The sequence below is a fragment of the Xylaria bambusicola genome (assembly GCF_022495145.1).
Source record: "Xylaria bambusicola strain CBS 139988 unplaced genomic scaffold F5B22scaffold_15, whole genome shotgun sequence".
In the NCBI taxonomy this organism is placed as follows: domain Eukaryota; kingdom Fungi; phylum Ascomycota; class Sordariomycetes; order Xylariales; family Xylariaceae; genus Xylaria; species Xylaria bambusicola.
In genome coordinates, this window is record NW_025953568.1 from 733,545 (window position 1) to 752,204 (window position 18,660).

General features: G+C 48.8%; 3 protein-coding genes across 3 annotated transcripts; 1 reads left to right on the top strand and 2 right to left on the bottom strand.

Annotated features, from left to right (window-relative positions):
- Positions 1 to 4,088: 4,088 nt before the first annotated feature.
- On the top strand, positions 4,089 to 6,848 carry F5B22DRAFT_103010 (eIF4-gamma/eIF5/eIF2-epsilon). The gene is made up of 3 exons (XM_047968681.1): positions 4,089 to 4,380; positions 4,452 to 4,508; positions 4,576 to 6,848. The coding sequence occupies exons 1-3, from the start codon at positions 4,279 to 4,281 to the stop codon at positions 6,610 to 6,612; spliced, it is 2,196 nt and encodes a 731-aa protein (XP_047831984.1). The 5' UTR covers positions 4,089 to 4,278; the 3' UTR covers positions 6,613 to 6,848.
- Positions 6,849 to 8,616: 1,768 nt separating this feature from the next.
- On the bottom strand, positions 8,617 to 10,910 carry F5B22DRAFT_103176 (nucleoside phosphorylase domain-containing protein). Its single transcript, XM_047968682.1, has 2 exons — positions 9,736 to 10,910; positions 8,617 to 9,674 (listed from the first exon to the last, which is right to left on the bottom strand). Exons 1-2 carry the CDS (start codon positions 10,781 to 10,783, stop codon positions 8,839 to 8,841), a joined length of 1,884 nt encoding a protein of 627 aa, XP_047831985.1. The 5' UTR covers positions 10,784 to 10,910; the 3' UTR covers positions 8,617 to 8,838.
- A 2,222-nt stretch (positions 10,911 to 13,132) lies between these two features.
- Positions 13,133 to 15,390, bottom strand: F5B22DRAFT_103532 (histidine permease). The gene is made up of 3 exons (XM_047968684.1): positions 14,632 to 15,390; positions 14,544 to 14,576; positions 13,133 to 14,379 (listed from the first exon to the last, which is right to left on the bottom strand). The coding sequence occupies exons 1-3, from the start codon at positions 15,132 to 15,134 to the stop codon at positions 13,233 to 13,235; spliced, it is 1,683 nt and encodes a 560-aa protein (XP_047831986.1). The 5' UTR covers positions 15,135 to 15,390; the 3' UTR covers positions 13,133 to 13,232.
- Between the last annotated feature and the right edge of the window lie 3,270 nt (positions 15,391 to 18,660).

Genomic DNA, 18,660 nt, shown 5'->3' on the forward strand with positions numbered 1-18,660 from the left:
ATTGTCTTTCGAGACCAAATCCTGTGGCGTACGGTGTATGTTGCTCATAGTGTGGAAGGCCAGAGTCAGTGGAACGACTATCCTATGGGCCGGAATAAACATGAAAAGGGAGAAAGATCAAGAATATATTGGAAATGAGTATGTAACTGGAAGAAAGGAATAAGGCAGAAAGAAAAACAGAAGGGGGTAAGAGTGCGAAGGAGACTTGTGGGAAACGCGGCTCGGCTGAGCAATTGATTTCAAACCAACGTTTCTCTCCCTCGAGACCCCACTAAGAACAAAGGCGGATGGAAAGCCGAAGAACAGGAGAGATAGCAAAGCATATGTCAGACAACGCTTTTAACAGGAAGAAATATAGAGTTCATCACAGCACTTCGACCTTGGCTCAGCATGGTTAGTCCAAAGGTAGAGAAAAGGTTAAGTCTGGCAGCCTTGGGTGGAAAGGGATAAGATAGATAGAGGGTGGGACTCAGAGGAATAGGTGAGTAAAAAGAGGAAACTTCAAAACAAGGAGAACCCAAGACCTGTCGTCCCAACTGTGACAGGTTATATGAGGGGGAGTGGAGCAAGGAAATGGGACGGGATTGCTGCGACGTAGATGAGGTTTGGGCTGGGCCGAGTCGGGCTTCTGGAATGTTTGTAGTAGAGTAGGCACTAAGAGTAGCCAGGTATGCAATGTAAACGTATATAAGCGAGGTTCAGGTAAGGTAAGGCGGTCGGAAGAGGCGCGGGAGACGGGAGAAGGGTAGAAGTAATAATAAGCTGATTCTCCCAGCAGTGTGTATGCGCGGGCGAGCTATGTATGCGTGTATGTATCCATCGGTGTAATATGTGTGCGTCCGGACGGGAAACGGGGGGTCAGGTCATCCAGGGGATATGTACAGTACATCACCTAGAGACGTATCGGCCGGGCTTCGTCCACGTTTCCCACACACACTTGTTTGCTCGCTTGCTTGGACCTTCACCGACCGAGTGATATGTATGTGTGTGTAGGTACAAACAAACCACAGATAAGCTCTTCTTGTGCTCACCGCCCACTCTAGGTCTCGTCTGATCTATCTACTTGCTGCCTGTAGCATTCAAGACCTGCCGATGGCATTGTATACAACGGCGTTCTAACTTCACAGGTCCAGCCCGGTCTAGGTTGTCCCGACACTCACGCCTTAATTAAACTGGCCATCATGTCATTTATTTGTAACTATATGACCATCCGTGACAATATTACCGATCCTTCGAGTCCTTCGAGTCCTTCGAAAGCGACATGATCACGATCCGGGGCTATAATACGCACCCTGCCCTCTTCTACCGCCTCCTTTCGACGCGATTCGTTGGCAGAGCGGACGAGATAGCGAGGTATGTCATGAATCTATCACTCCCGTTATGCCAGACCGCCGTCTCGATCTCCACAGGAACAGCTGTGCCCTCAATGTGAGCAGGTTTAGCCGTTGGCTGTATATCAAGGCAGGATAAGGATTCGACCCAATGGGGCTTGTGACGGATATAGCAGGAGGCACGGGGGTGGCCCTAGATGATTAGCAATAATACCTAACGGTTTATAGCTCTTGTAAGGTTCTAGGCTCGTGATCAGCTGGGATCTTGGTCTTCTGGAACACTGGCTTCAAACAATTCGCTCCGGGGCCCCTTGTTCAATCTCACCCGTTAACATTCCCTAGTGCCGACCATGTGATTGTGTGTAGCGTACACTAGTCCGGTGACAGAAGCAGCAATTGCGTTTTGGGGGTGACCTTGTCCACTTCCCCAGCAGCACCCCAGATTCCTCGCCATCGTTGGTTGGTATTGGATTGAATGTAGGGCAGCGTACTTATATGTGAGGGAGATTTACTAGTATAGACTAGGTATGGTTTGATTGCATGCATGCGAGCTGGGGAAGCTGGGGATAGTGGCTGCTGTCTCGAACGGGAGCTGAAGATCTCGAATGGATTGATAAGCGCCGTACTGCATATGGAGCACATCTCTCACCTACAACTAGTGTACACTACTTATGTAGTATGTCAGTGGCGGTATAGGTAACTTAACCGAAGACCGAGTCTTGCTGGGCATAGCACAATCGCGCCGGTCACTGGGATAATGCTGGTGAAAATGAGATTCACCTAACATTGCCGGGTTCAAGTAGCACACGACTTGTGTATGCATGCCCTGGGTTGGTCTCCGAGTGCAGGTGTACATTGTGTACCTGCAATGCAGTATGGTATAACTTCCAGGTTGTATATCATGGTTAGCTGTGGTGAGGATCCTCCAGGAGGCTTTCATCGCACGCCCTCCTTGCCCTTGGGTCGCTCGGGTCAGGCGCAACGAGCCACTGTCTTCATCCGCCTTCGTGGCATCAAGATCCTTTAGCGGATATGGATGCGTGCGGCGATGGTCTGTTGGCAGTGCGATGTGTATCGCGGTGGAGGTTGGCAAGGCATTGCGATATGTTCATCGCGCTACCGCAGCAGTGTAACCATTCCACTTCCCAAGCTGCATGGGTTGCCCGTACAGACCCGTAGTATTCCTGCAGGCGGGCGATGGTCTGGACACAACCTAGACCACCGAGAAGACATGCTTCCTCGCACACCACCACCATCCACTCACAATTGCCAGGCAGAAGAGGGTAGTCCGGCCGCGCCCCACCAGGACCGAGGGCACCCTTGGCGACGTTGGGCCTAGACCATTCATCATGGTGAGGATTCTCCCAATCCCTGTCTTGTGCGATCGCAAGCGGGCGCTGCGCTGTTCCCTTAATTTACAGCGTACAAACAAATGACGTATTTGTGAGCAAGGTCAACACACCATACCGAATACCTAGCTTAGCGGATGTAACCAATAATAGCAGGTATCACAGAATATGGCGTACTACATACACCTTGAAATCCTTCCGGCTTCAAAGCAATAAACGTCGGCCAAGAGGGCGATGATGAATGAGGATGATGAGAACAATGTCAGCCCAACTTACAAGTATTCTAAGCTCATGTCTCTTCTCTAGCCCTGCGCCATCATGTGGGTGGTGCATATCGGAGAGAACACCACGACGAACACGTGGTCCGGAAGGACTCTAGCGGAGGGCGCCACGCTCGGAGAGTGTGCCGAATTGGAGCCAAGATTAGCATACATCTCTTACATGTAGTCGAGACTGCCGGAGCCGAGCGAAGGATTACGTGTAGGCATAAATTAGGTGAAGCGGGTGTCTGCCATCGCTACTGATAACCACAGATGCCGTAGGACGATGACCAGAGGGATGGCGCCTCTGGTTCGGAACAATATCCCTGTAATCTACTTGCTGATTCATATCTCGTCCACGCTCCAGGGCCAGACGACAGAGTCAGGCAGAGGCCGGGGTTGGAGTTAGCCCTTCAACGTGAGGGAGACCTGATGGACCTAACGCCAAGACATCGTACTTTGCTGAACAGATCGGCATATAAGAGCTTATGAATGATAGGTAGATCGCTGTAACCGACAAGCCACAACGCTGGATGATACTCCTTAATCGGTCAGATTACGGTTGGGTCGACATGTTCCTCGATTGGATAAGGAGTATGCGATAATGCTACGGAAAATGATTTTTACTTGTTATGTGTTAGGTTAGCTTTTAAGGATTTTGAAGGTCCTTGAGCAAGCCAATAAGAGCGTCACCTTGTTTTTGAATAGCCTCATTGGCAGGGCTCAAGACTGCTGCTTCCGCCACTGATGCATATCACCCATGCGTGCAATCTTATCATGACTAGCAGTGATGCCCTGATATCAAGAGGAAGACTAGCAGAACGTGATGCGAAGAAGAGAATTCAAGGCTGCCGGTATCGCATACAGCAAATCCAAAAGGCCATGAGAGAGGGAGAGGAGACGGAGAGAGAGATCAGTGCTTGTGAGCGGCCCGAGAAAGTGCTATCGGCCAGTTGAAGCTTCCTGTTTTTTGCTGCCAGCTGCAGCCGAGCTGGCGTGACAGTTCCACAGCTGTTAACATTGCCCCGCGATGGATTGAGTCATACCTCCATCCCGCATGTCACATCCCAAAACACAGGCATTTTTTTTCTTCTTCCGCGCTGCGAAGAGCCCATGTACTTCCCTATCCATTTTTAGGTATCTATCTAAGCTACTTGTTAGCTACATAGCACCAGTCATTAACAAAAGGTACCTGTTTTGGGTTACTCGGGTACACACGGCCAGCTGCCCCTCATTGGATCTCAGAACATCAGATTTCCCTTTAGGTACCTGGTTTGACGGTGTCAACTCCCAACCACGACGCTCAGGCATTCGCACACTTCGAGCCTCGATCACGCGATGTCGCAAAGCAAAGGTGGTCGTGGCGGTGCCGCTGTGAAGGGCAAGAAGTCTGGCAAGACAGGAGGCGAGGAGCAGAGAGAGGCTACCCTACAAGCTGTGGCATGTGTTCCCCCTATTCTGGCGTGTTGACAGCTTCACCCTTGACTGCTTGCTAACACACGATGCTCCAGCTCATTGCGGATGATTTTCAGACACGGTTCTTACCTTTCTCCCTCGACAAACCAAGAGTGAGCTAAGATCTACAACCTGCCCGGCTTCTATTGATGTCGTGTCTAACTGGATCGACACCCACAGTGTCTCCTTCCCCTCGCAAACACCCCCCTCATCGAGTACACCCTAGAGTTCCTCGCCATGAACGATGTCAAGGAAGTTTTCATATACTGCGGCGCACACTCAGAACAGATAGAGAATTATATTCAGAATTCTAGGTGGCTACCAATCGCACAGTCCGGTCCCTTCTCGGTTCTCGAATTCATACGCGTTGCCGATGCGCGCTCCGTTGGAGACTTCCTCAGAGACCTCGACGGTCGCGGGATAATCGGGGGCGATTTCTTACTTGTACATGGCGATTTAGTTTCTAACTTGTCACTCGAGGGCGCCCTAGCTGCCCACAGGGCGAGGAGAGAAGCAAATCGAGACTCTTGCATGACTATGGTCTTGCGCGAGGTCGGTGAAGGTGAGCATCACACTAAGACAAGAACAAAAACGCCCGTCTTTATCGTCGATCCGAGGAAGAATCGGTGCCTTCACTACGAAGAGACGAATCCATTCCAGGCAGACCACTACGTGGACCTCGACCCGACCGTACTAGAAGGTGCTGAGGCAGAGGCGCGAACCGATCTAATCGATGCTCAAATCGATATATGTACTCCCGATGTGCTTGCCTTGTGGTCCGAGAGTTTTGATTATGAGCTTCCACGGGCGAATTTTCTACATGGCGTCCTGAAGGATTGGGAGTTGAATGGCAAACTGATACATACCGAAATTGTCACCGAGGGCTACAGCGCGAGAGCCACGAATCTGCAAATGTACGATGCTATAAGCCATGACGTCCTAGGAGGGTGGGCCTACCCTTTCACGCCAGATTGTAATCTGCTGAAAGGCCAAACCTATCACCTACAACGTGACAATGTCTACCAGGAAGACGACGTCCTCGTCGGAGATTACACAGAGATAATTGACGCCGTCCTCGGACGAGACACACATGTTGGCTCCAATAGTATAATACAGAATTCCATCATTGGCCGAAATTGTAAGATTGGGAATAACGTCCGGATTACCAATAGCGTTATCTGGGATGACGCTGAGATTGGCGATGATGCTGTCGTCGAGCATGCTATCATAGCAGACATGGGTCACGTAGGAAAGGGCGCCGCGGTTCGTGAAGGTTCTTTGGTATCGCGTGGAGTTCGGATTGCTGAAAAAATCGATATTGCGCCCACTACTGTGCTCTCTCTTCTCACTCACGACCACAAATCTCTCGATTCAGAACCTGGGGTTGTTGGGGCACAGGGTAAAGGCGCCGTATTCCAATATCCAGAAGAGGATGAGGTGGGAGCGGAAGAGCTCGCAAGGTTAGAAAACTCACTGATTTTTGACCTAAACCGATTCGACATCGATGGCTCGTCGGTATCGAGTTTTGGGGATGATGACTTTTCCGATGACGAGTCCGAGGCAGCTTCAGCAACACCCAGCCAACCTACCGCGCGCTCTCGTCTGTCGTCTTTTGCGTCTGATGACTCAGGCGCACCTAACTTTTCTTCATTCCATGCTGATGCCGTTCATGGTCTTCTAGAGGTCTTACGAGGGTCTGTGGGTGACTTTGACTCAGAAAAGCTAGAGTTTACTTCGTTACGGCTCGCAAATAACGCCTCAGATGTGGCCATGCGGAAAGCCGTAGCCACGGCATTTGTCAGACGCGCGGTCGAGCTTATGAACGCCGAATCTGGTGGTGTAGATGCAGTGAAAGCCGCCAAAGAGACGCTTACCTCTAGGGCAGGTGCGTCTGATTTCGTGGCGGATGTTGGCGTCGGTGGAGATTCAGTAACAGATCAGCTAGAATTTGCTCTAGCCGTACAGAGAGCGTGCGTGAGCACCGCTAAGACCATGGAGGTCGGTAAGGCCGGAAACCTCCTGGCCGCTATGTTACAGCAGATGTATGATTTGGACATCTTAGAAGAGGAGGGACTTGTCGCTTGGTGGGAAGACGCCAGGGGCAAGGAAGGCGAGGTGATGCCTGTTGTCAGGGCTAAGTGCCAACCACTGATTGAATGGCTCGAAAACGCCGAGGAAGAAAGTGACGAGGAAGAGACCGACGAGGATGACGACTGAAGTATATTAGAAGTATACTAGAAGCAATGAAATTGGTCACATTGATGAATTGAAAGCCTGATGAACTAGCGCAAGTCTCGGAATCATGAAGTGTGACATCAAGGTACCCTACAATAAAAATAGCACGAGCCATTTTGATATAGCTATCCAAGGCCACGGAATCAGTAAATCCCCATCCCATTCTAGGCATCCGGACCCAACCCGACTAACTCATTCCAACCGGCAAAAAACACGAAGTAATGGCCACTGTCCTCTCATCTCGGCACCAGCCATGGGGTACCATACCATATCTGCGTGGACTTCGTTCGTGACCAACTGGCATGCAGGCAATCTTGGAAAGTGAGATTATACAGACTTCGCATCTTAAAACAGATCCTTGAGACCTAGGCAGTCAGGACTGGCAGACCAGTTGTATATAGAGTCGAGTCAAGCCACCAATAGCCAACAAGGAGTTGGTTGATCAAGGACTCATCTAGCCCCGATTGATCCTTTTTCTTTTGCGAATAGCATTAATTTCCAAGTCCAGATCTCTGTGCTTGTCACAGACTTGGTGGCGATTAAGTACTGCATATTCCAGTGCGGTTAATCCCTTAGCATCGGCAATACCAAGAGCACCACCATAGCTTAAGAAGTCGCTTGTGCTGTCATGTCCCTGTTCTAACGCCAACCAGAGTGGCATTAGGCCGTTTCTATTAGGCAGGCTAGGATCAACACCTTCGGTCTCGAGTAGTAGCTTAACTATACCCTCACGTCCCTGCTTTGCCGCCGCCCAAAGAGGCGTCCAGCCCACATTATCTCGAAAGTTGAGATCAACGCCGTTAGTATCTACCAGTAGCTTAACTATAGTCTCGTATCCATTCACTGCCGCCACACAAAGCGGTGTCCAGCCCATATAATCTTCCAAGTTGGGATCAACACCTTCGGTATCGAGCAGTAGCTTAACTACATCCTCGTGTCCGTTCTTGGCCGCCACCCAAAGCGGTGTCGAGCCCATATTATCTCGCAAGTTGGGATCAACACCGTTAGTATTAAGCAGTAGCTTAACTACATCCTCGTGTCCGTTCCCTGCTGCCCACCAAAGTGGTGTCGAGCCCATATAATCTCGCAAGTTGGGATCAACCTGTTTAGTTTCAAGCAATAGCTTAGCTACGGCCTCGTGTCCGTACAGTGCTGCTACCCAAAGCGGGTTCTGGCCTTGATCGTTCTTCGAATTTGGATCAACGCCTTCGGTATCAAGCAATAGCTTAACTACAGCCTTTTGTCCTTCTTCTACTGCCAATAAAAGTGGTGTCAGGCCGTGACTATCTTTTGAGTCGGGATCAACACCTTCCGTGTCAAGCAATAACCTAACTACAGCCTCTTTTCCGCTCTTTGCCGCATAGGCTAGTGGGGTTCTTCCGTGCTCATCTTTTACATCCGGATCGTAATCTTCAAGTATGTTCGTTACAACCTCGTTCAACCCAAGATAGGCTGCTAGGTGTAACCCTGTTACCCGTCTCGGCATGTCGAGGACGGAAACTTTTGTAAACGAATACTTGCATTCATTGAATAGAAGGAATTGACTTGATGCTTCAACCTGGGCTGGTTTTCGAAGAAAGGAATAAATGCTTTGGCAGGCTGACACCTCACGGCCATGACGTCCCCAACTATAAGCGGCGTAGGCGTAAAAGGGGTACAATCTAAGCCGCTCTTCAAATTCCTCGGTTGTTCCACAATATCCACTCGAGAAGTCTCGATAAGACAGGTAGGTAGTGCAAGCCGTCGTGATAGAAAGATGTGCATCTGGAAACCATCGGCTCCGAGTTCGCATAAAGTATTCTTGTGTTGTATAGTGAACTAGTCGAACAATGTCACTGCTTTCGTCGACTATTACTAATCCAGCACATACGGACACTACGTCCTTGATTTGTGGAAGGTTGTCTTCGTCAAACTGAACTTCGTCTGGTTCTACAGCGAGTGCATGTTGGAGCTCTAGTTTTGACAATCGCCCTAGGGGACATGTCATCCACATCAAGACTTGCTTCGCACGCTTAGCTTGCGGTTCGAGCTGTCTATCGATTCGTTCCATGGCCTGTTCGTATGCAGTATCGTATTTACTTGGCTGAGCTGCAAGCCTTTGCAGTGCTTTCCGTAAAGCCTTCGGTGTGTCTTCGCCGATCAAAGATGCAAAATTTAGTTGCGCCAGCAGGAACCTAGTAATTTTAGTGTTGTTGTCACATAGAATGGCTATTTTACGTACATTCCATCAACTGCCTTTGTCAGACTATTAATGACTTCATCTTGGAGGTCAGATCGATTGGCAATGAAGCTTGGGAGTTCTGATATGCGACCATGCAGATATCTGCGGATATCGTCCTCTCTCGCACGAATCTCGATTGATATACTCCCTCGAAATTGGTCTATGATTTCTTCTATGATTCTGGAAGTTGCGAAAACGTTTGCGCCGGTGCTCTTCTGAAGGTCAAAGATTGCAGACAAAAACTTGGTACGGCAGCTACCGATCACTTGACATTCATCAAGCGCATCTATAATAATGAAGAGCCTGGATTTCTGAAGAGCGACTGTTTCAAGAACTTCGTAGATCTCAGCCAAGGACGGCCTGGTTCGTTTCCCTTGGTGTCGATCATGAAGGTCTTTGAGATTGCGTGGTAAGGAAGGTTGGGACTGGACAACCTGCTTTAACAGACTAGATAACAAGTTCTCAGGGGTTTGATCGCTTTGGAACTTGTAGTCGCAATACACATAAGCCACTGCAGTAGTAGTCTCGTTATGGAACCTTTTCTCAAGATCTTCTATAACAATTGACGTTAGAACTGTTTTTCCTGCTCCAGGGATGCCTGGACAAAAAAAGGTTTTTTGCGGCTCATTTATCCAGTTCTGAAAGTGCTCAGAGTCAAGCAGCCATTGCCCTGTCCCTGGCTGCCGCCTTCTCAGGTAGTCGGATTGTTGTGGGCCATGATCAGTCGGTATAACCCAGTTGAGGATATCGATGTCCTCTTTCTTATCTAAATAATTTTTTGTGGATGTAACGTTTTCTTTAACGGCAGACACGGCCTCAGAAACTATGAGTTGTATTAGGAGAGTGTCCAAGAGTATAATTCCGTGGTTTTGAAATAAACTAACTGCCAGCTAGTTTCTCCTCCAGAGTCTCCTTGGCTGTCCTTTCTCTTTCGATTTCACTGGGCTGAATTTGCCCCAGGAGCTCCTTGGCATACGCGGCAGCTAAGGCAGCTGCGTGCTCCTGCCAGGCCTTGTTCTTGTGGGAGTCTGCGTAGTCACAGATCCCTCGTATGACTAAACAAGGGAAATTATCCATTAACCCAGCTGCCTCCATTTCAACACAGAGTACATCTCCTCCCAAGTCTTTTTGAAGCTTATCCCGAAAGGTAGCGCTCTTGACAACACTATTGCCGGATGCAATCAAACCATAATGCACACGCATATCTCGAGGCTTCCTCTCTACAACCTGGGTCTTGTCACAGTATTGACAGGTTTCTTCTCCCTCTTCCTCCTCCTCCTCCTCTGCCGAATATGCGTCGGTGTCGCTTGGGGTAGGGTGTTCTATGTTATTGCTTCTATGTATGTACTTCGCTTTGAACCGCACGTCCTCAAGCGACTCAGATCTCAGGTACTTCGATGCCAGAAGAGGATAGTTCGATACCATTTCGTTCACGTAGGCTGACATCTTTGAGTCTCCTAATTCATGTTCCGTCCTCAGTCGTGAAACCGCGCCCAGAAGTAAGCTCGGAGGGTTGTTCAATGACCCGGTTCGTGTAAAGTTATTTTCCCCTTCCTTGCCCATGTCCCATTGTACCACTCCTGGATATGGGCCGATCGGGGTTCCAACCACAATATCACCTAGTCTCACTTGGAGGCGAATACCACCACCGATACCGACCATTAAGCCAAATTTGATAGATGGGAAAGCGTTGACCATTTGAGTAGCCACAGTTGCTGCGGAGACCGTACCAATCTTGCCAGTAGGAAGACAAGTTATCACAATGTTGTGGTTGTTGATCGACCCCAAAGCGTATGTATTGTGGTCATTTGGTAGCCTAGGCAGGTCAGAATGCCTCTGGTCTAGCATAGCGATAGCAGCAGTCTGCTCCTTTGGTAACGCGCAAATCCATCCCACAGTGTAGTCATTACGGGTTCGTGGGTGGCTAGCCATTTGATTGGTAACTTCAGCAGCGAAGAGAGGCTTCGTTATCTAAAACTTCCTAGGGGTAATCGCGTGCGAAGTGACTCTGCACTATCTCTCCTTCAACCTTATGAGAGGGGAGGACAGTGAAGGAACGCGTGGCGGCCGAACCGTTCCTGTAGGTGGCTCGTGTGACAAAGGCTCAAATTGAAATGATAATTCACTAGGGATCTCTGGGGCCATGGTCTCTCTCCCTTTCTCTTTCGAAGTGAAAGATGACCTTGCTAGTTATTCCCTTTGGGTTTTATACAATATGGGGCCCCCTTTTGCTTATTAGGTTGCTTTGCCTAACTGCTGGTTTCAACTGTAAATAACAATCTCATCTTGTGACTCCAAATATCCAATCGCTTGTGGCTTCACTTTTGCCACGGGTGTGATTGGATGAAAGCAGCCTAAGGGGCGATGAAATGGCAGTCTTGGCCGTGTAACAACTCGTGGACAATGTAAGATACAGAAAACCAAGAAAATACATAAGAATAAATTACCTTCCAAGCGGTAGATCTTGTGACGGTGTCCTCGTCGTGACTGGAAGACACTTTGAAGTTCTTGACTGGCTTACGTCTGTCTAGTTCAGACGCCGGTGGCTTTTCCAGGAGTGTGGTTAGAAAAAGACAAAGGCAGGATGGTCAGGGCATACTATAGTCTTCCGCTCAGCTCGTCGGGCTGAAATCATGTCAAGATGAAGCAAGGTATAGCCACCGTCGTATCTGCACGGTGTCAGCTGTGCCAAAATCGATTGGGTACTAATATCGTATTCCTAATGCACAAAATGGATTCAATCTGACTCTAGAACCCGGCTATGCGCCGCCACAATGTAACTGTCGGCTGGTCTTACTGGGGGAGGTGATGAGGGATGCAGAGGACTGCAATGCTGCCTTACCAAAAGCCTAGTCTGAGTAGAAGGGTGTATATACCTATGACTACTAATATCAGAATCAACACATAATTCTAATATAACTACTTAATAATGAAGCCACTTATAGAATTTAACAGTTTTGATTAACATACGAAAAGATTAATACCTATTAGATAATAGGAGGTACCAAGCCAACAATATAAACCATGGGGGTGGGAGGTGTAAATAGAAGCCGGCTAGACGCGGCAATTGAAAACGGTCAAACGGCCCCCAACCCCACCTACAGTATATCCATAGCGCAAATGACGTTGTACGGAAAAAAAAAAAAAAAAAAAAAAACAAAGCAATAGGAAAAAAAAAAAAGAACAGGATTTCTAAATGACGTACGGTCCCCGCTAATCGGTACTTTAAGCAAGTAAGTACGTATCTATTCATTTACTAGTGCTGTTTTCCACTTATTAGAGTTATTAGTTACGGAATCAAATAACCTACCATGTATACCATTGTTACACATGTAACCTCTTTACTAAGCTGAATATGCAGTTCGCCTTGCACTACGGGCCGTACGAAGGACCTTTGCAGGCTGTCCATGATCTCTCAAGACATGCAGGCAATATTGGAAAGTGAGGTTATACAGACTTCGCTTCTTGAAACAAGACCCCAGAGACCTAGGCGGTCTGGGCTGGCAGACCAATTGTATATAGAGTCAAGTCAAGCCACCAACAGCCGAGAAGGAGTTGGTTGGTCAAGGACTTAATTATGCAGCCCTAGTTGTTCATTATAATCTGAATTGCCTAGATTCCAAGCCCAGAAATCATGTCCTTGTTATAACCATAACGATATATCTAACAGTGCCTGCTATTTCACCAAGAGAATAACTTACCTACCTACCAACCTGCACAACTCACAAGTTCATTCAACCCCTAAATATAACAGAGTTATAGATTTCATTATATATTTCATCACTTACGTCCTGACTCTCAACGCTGTACCGACCGCTTTAAAGTCTAGGTGTACATTAATGATTAATCCAAGTCTCGCCAGAATCTTCAACCTATGCTTCCTACACTCTCGTATCAAAAGCAAGTGTATACACAGCGGTAACATAGATTAGGCACATGGACAAATAGTCTGCTTAATTTTACAACTCACCGGGAACCAGGCCAAGGATAAAGAAGTCAAATATATAGAAGGAATCTGTCTACCTTTACTCCCGACCTTTTGGTCTTTGCGTCACTCTCACCATATAATTACCCCTAACACAACATACATAAACAAATCTGATTCACTTAATTCCATTGCGAGAAACATGATTAATAACGCTTATTCAGTGTTTTATATTCAAACCAAACGACATCGCTAACCTTTGTTGTAATATGGACATGCGAGACGCTATATACTGGGTAAAATATACCAAACGAAGTACATACATGATACAATAAAATAAACAAATAAAAGTAAAAAAAAGCCTTGATTTAATTGGGTAGGCAAAACCCCGGGTATCAGGTCAACCGTTCCCAACCGTCTCCGAGCATGTCGAGGGAGATTCGTAGGACCTTTTTTTTAACTCATAGTATCTCCTATATGGTCCTGCCTGGCCATCTTCTTGCCAGAGAACATAGCTCGGATGTCATCTCGGAAACGCGTTGGTGGTTCGGTGAACGTGGCTTCGTATTCGTCGATCTGGGGTTTCTCCCAGATGAGGTCGGCCTCGTGTGGCTTGATGTAATGCGTCCTCTTGAAAATCTTGTAGCCAAAGAATAGCAGGATCGTGACAAAGGCCATGGTGTAAGGTGGGAAGAAGGCGGCGACGCTCCAGTGGCCTGGTATAAACACAACGTATCCAGAAATGCCTTCGAGGATGATCATGTAAACAAAGGTGATATAAGCGCCGTATGGCTGGAACCAACCCTTGTAGGGCAGGGTTGAGCGGTCAACACCTTGCGCCTTACACGCCCGATAAAAGAAGATGTATGTCAAACTGATGCAGATGTAGTTAATCATGGTTGCACCTTGAGTGACGGATTGCAGTGTCGCGACGGCCGAGCCCGTACTGCTGCCGGCCTGGAGGAATGACAAGAACGGGAATGCCATTGTCACCGCGAAGGCGTAAATGGGGATACCATTCTTCAATGTCTTCTTGAAGATCCGGGGAGCCTGACCCTCGCATGCCAAACCATGGAGCGACCGCATGGCACAGTACACATAAGCATTACCAGCACTGAAGATACTTGTAAGGAGAAGCGCGTTGACGATGTGAGGAAGCACAGCGACTCCCATGTTCTGCATCGCAATGACGTAAGGACTGCCGTCGGCTGACCCTGTGCCACTGTTCAGCTTGGGGTCGTCGTATGGAATGATTACACCACAAGCAAGTGAGCCCAGGACGAAAAACACGAAGAATCGCCAGTACACTGTCTTGAAACCGTTCTTGATGTATACTCGTGGGCGTTCGGCTTCTCCCGCAACCATAGCGATATATTCGGGTCCGACAACGGTGAAGGAGGCCGAGAATAGCGATCCGAGAAAACCTTGGAATCTGCCGAGGGCACCTGTGGATATGGTCTCGGCAAAAGCGCCCGGGCTGTACCAGTAACGGAATCCATAGGCGTCATGCTGAGGGTTGCCACCAACAGCCGTAATGAAGGTGAAAAAGAATACGATGAGAAGGAGAATCAGCTTGCCGAGCGAAAGCCAAAATTCTGCCTCACTGTTGAACGTTAGTACATGCCTATTTGTCGATGTACAAGTATGGAGAATGGCAATTGAGGTCTGCCCCAGTTGGAATCACCTCCAATGTGAAGCATGAAGGACTTCTGAATTATGCCGAGGCTGGAAAGGGGGTTTCTAGGGGTGTTGTGTATATAAACTCACCCGTAATATTGCACCGCAAGGATATTGATAATGCTGCGCCAGTGTTAGCCAAGTAGTTACGAGAAACCACGGGGTGGAATAACCGTACGCATAGAGAATAATGACAGCAATACAGATGGCGGCGACGGGGATCTTGTCGGTCCAATACGTTAACACCAAGTTGAGGGCGGTGATCTCGAAGGGAATCAGAATGGCCTCGTAGAGGAAGAAGTTCCAGCCGGCAAGAAATCCAAGGGCTTCGTCGACCCATTTACCAGCCATTCGAATGAAGGAGCCGCTGACAGGCATGTAACAAGTCATCTCAGCCAGGGAGTTGTTGATGAGGCAGACCATGAGGGCGTGGAGGGAGTAGGCGAGGAGCAGGTTGGCGGGGCCGCCGGTGGCCAACCCGCTGCCGATACTGACGAAGAGACCGGTGCCGATGGTACCGCCGATGGCGATCAGCTGGATTTGGCGATTGCCAAGATGGCGCTGCAACTGGTCCTGGCCATGGGTGATTTCACCGATGGACTCGCTTCGCTCAGAGCTCTTCTCACCGGTGGCGCCGCCCTTGTCGCCGGGGTGCGCCGGTAGATCTGCCGCTGCCGCCATACTGAGAACAAGAGAGAGAACTCCGCTGGGAAAGCGGGATACTGGATAGGGTATACGACGTCTGGAAGCTCGGAGGGCCCGATGTCATTATATCGAGGAATTAACACCAGACAGGACCGGGGGATGATCAATTGGGATGGACGAGCAAGAGAGAAGGGCTGGCGGCCAGGGGGAGACGAATTGGTTTGGTTTATGTATTGATTGCTCTTTAGTCGGCAGCGAGGTGTGGGCAGTCAGTCAGTTAGTTAGTGTCGTCCACGGGTGTGTGGGCATCTGGATCCCAACCCAAGGCCAGGATGTTTAGCAGGAACTTACAGTAGGTACTAGAGGCAGAGGCGGGGTGACTGACTTGGCGGTATCCAGGTACCTGAAGATCGTTTGAGCATGTACCGGATGTACCAGACCAGACCAGACAGACAGCCAGCCCTCGGCGTCAGGCAATTCTTAAGTAGGTATCTCTGTGCCTGCTATGTGACTCCTTTTGTGACAGCATATCACTTGCACTTCCTCGATGTCTTGCACGTTATATTGCCGTCGACGATATCTAGTCGCCCATTAGTGTTCTATAAACACCTACTTCGTAGGTACCTACATACTTTCACGTACAGTCAATGCGTATCTGGGGGCTCAGGTAATCTCTCAGGCATATATTACATAAGTACTCAGGTACCTGTAGTAGGTACCAGTTAACCTTGACTGCGATCTTACTTCCAGGTTACTTTTACTGAAAGTTAGTTAGAGTCGTGAACCTGGTATAATCTACAGTCCCTACACCGTATTCTATCGTAATCAGTCTGAATCTGCACTGTACATGACACTCATTCCATTCCCACGCTTCCTACGCTAGCAGGGTCTGACCTCCTGTCGTTCGTTTAGTTAAGCGTGGGCGAATGGCAAACTCGATAAGACTTGTTTCGTCTATTTACATATAGTATTGTAATCGCTACTCTTACTTACTCTAGCAATTACACCGGCATCCCTTGCCAAAACCACGTTACTCACGTCTTCTGCGGCACAAACGCTGGGGTAATTAGTGCGGAGTAGGTACCATTGTTGGTTTGTTGGTTGGTATTGCTCCTTACTGTAGGTTATGTAGGTACTCTAGCCCTCGCAGTTGTACAAACTCGTGGTGTTGCCATCATTCTAACATGTGGTGTAAGTAGGTAATAAGTAAGGAAGTAGGATTCCCATGTTCACGTTTCTAGAACGAATCCTACGTGGCAAAGCCGACCGTCGATCTGAGGGCCCTTGAGCACACACGTGTGTACATACTATGTATGTCCAAGTACTTAAGTATTCATCTTCAGTTTAGGTAGTGTGAGTAGTCGAGTGCCTTCGCACTCGCGCACAGAGCTGAGAGTTATGGTGTTCAGTCCGAGTTCAGTCCAATCACCGGGGGCTTGTTTGTAAGTACTTACTGTACTATATACCTAGGGTAGATAGAGGTGGAGAGAGAGTCCCTCGCCGATCCCAGGCAGGCCAGTTCTCCCCCACAGAAATCGGTCGTTGCCAAGGTCTTTATCGCCTCTTCTACTCACCATTACCACCTTATCTTGCTAATTTGTTTTGGTCATTCCTTTCTCTTCCTTAGTGCATAGACTTCCCCAGCCGTCGATGGAGATGACCGACGGCGGGAACGACGACATCACACGTCGAGTTAGAGATAACCGGCCTGGTTCGCCGTCCCCGTTAGCGCATTGTGCCTGCTGGGAATGATTGTGTCGCGCTGGAGAAAGCCGCCACCTCTCCAAAAGCCATTCGTCTCGAGCCACCCGGTCGGGCTGACCACGCACGCCTGGTGCCGTACTCGTCGTGTTCACGCTGGCTGTAGTGCCTGTCCGATTACAAGACATACATAAGTACACTACACTACTAGGTACTATATGTACTACCGAGGTAGCGTCGACACGACGGTGGCGTGCACTACCATCCAAAGTTCCTCTCCACCCGGAGCCGGGTCACTGGGGCCGCTAGGTACCTACCTCTAGGCTCCCAGAGCATTGGTGCGCTTTTCCTGTCTGGTTCAGCATTGCAAATACTCCGATATTAATTAAGTACGCACATTACCCTGTAGACGCTCCTCCACAGGCTCGCTGCGTCTTCCCTGATGTGGTGTAAGGTAGAGCCATACTAGGGAACTAAGCCCCCGATGCTAATATACTTAGTGTGCTGCCTTCCTTTGCGCCCTTCCGTCATTTCAGCACCATGGTTAGGTATTCATTGAATACAGCTGTGCCTGTGCCTAGAGGCTCACTATCTGCTCCTAGACTGAACCTTGGAATAGATAGAGATACGGAGAGTGTCTCACCGTCGACTAATGTGCATGCTATTAGGACAGTTTCAGGTTGTAGATAGCATCACTCTGCCCAGAGCGTCCATCGTGTTACCTATGCCAGGACTACTTGACTTGCTGGGCTTAATGGTACAGAGACATTAGGAGTGAGGGGAGTAAGGAGTGGAACTCGGAACTCTAACCTCTGACTAGCTGTTCTAACTCAACAGTAACATGCCTATTACAACTAGATAGTAACCACGCAACACTCACTAAGTAGGCCAGTTAGTGCCAGCGATGGCCAATGGCCGATGATGTACTTGGTGCTACTGCTACCGCAGGAACTCGACTAGGTACATACTCACATACAGTAGTAGGGACCTGTCTAGGTCACGGCCTGGTGCCGGCCGTTGAGAACCAGGAAACGTCGGGGTGAGGGGTGTGTTCTACGATTCATGGCTCGAGATGGTACGGTATCGAGGATGACATGCAGCGAAACGGCATCCTTTGTGCAACCCGAGACAGCCCCGAGATCTGGCTCATCTGAGGGCGGGCAGGGTGTGAGGCGCAGTACATACATTTGTACTGCAACCATCCCAAATGGGCGGCGTACAGTTTTCAGCTGGGTAAGGCGGCACCCTCAACAACGGCATACCTAGACAGGTAGCGAGGGTAGACAGAGATGGGGATGGGTAGAGCCTCGCCATCGAATGTTAGTGTAACTCGGATCTTGTTCAGATGACCTACTCACAGCTTCCCAGGGGTTTCGTAGCGTGCCTAATTCTAATTATACGTATATTAGTAGTGTCTAAGGGTACAGCATACAGATAGATACATACAGGTCAGTAGAAGGAATCGTTACGTCTAACTAAGTAAGTAGTGCAAGCGGTGATCACAACTTCAGACGCGCTCTCGAACAGACTCGCCCTCTTCGCCCTCCTTACTCGATATGTACCACTATAATTACTATCTGTAAGTATGTACTTACTTAGGTAGTCTCGGGAGTGTATGAAGGCAAAGACGAACAGTGAGAAGGCCTCGTGACATGCTACCCAAGGCGGAAGGGGCGTTTGTGGCTCCCACACGACAATGTCACCCACTTGCCGAAGACACTTACTTACAATACTTATGTCAGTGATTCTCTAAGTACAGTAGGTACCTAGCCACTAGTCGTTCTCCCTCTTTTTTTTTTTTTGATTCTGAATCTCTTTTTTTTTCTGGGCCGACATTTCGTCAGTCGCAACAGAGAGCGGG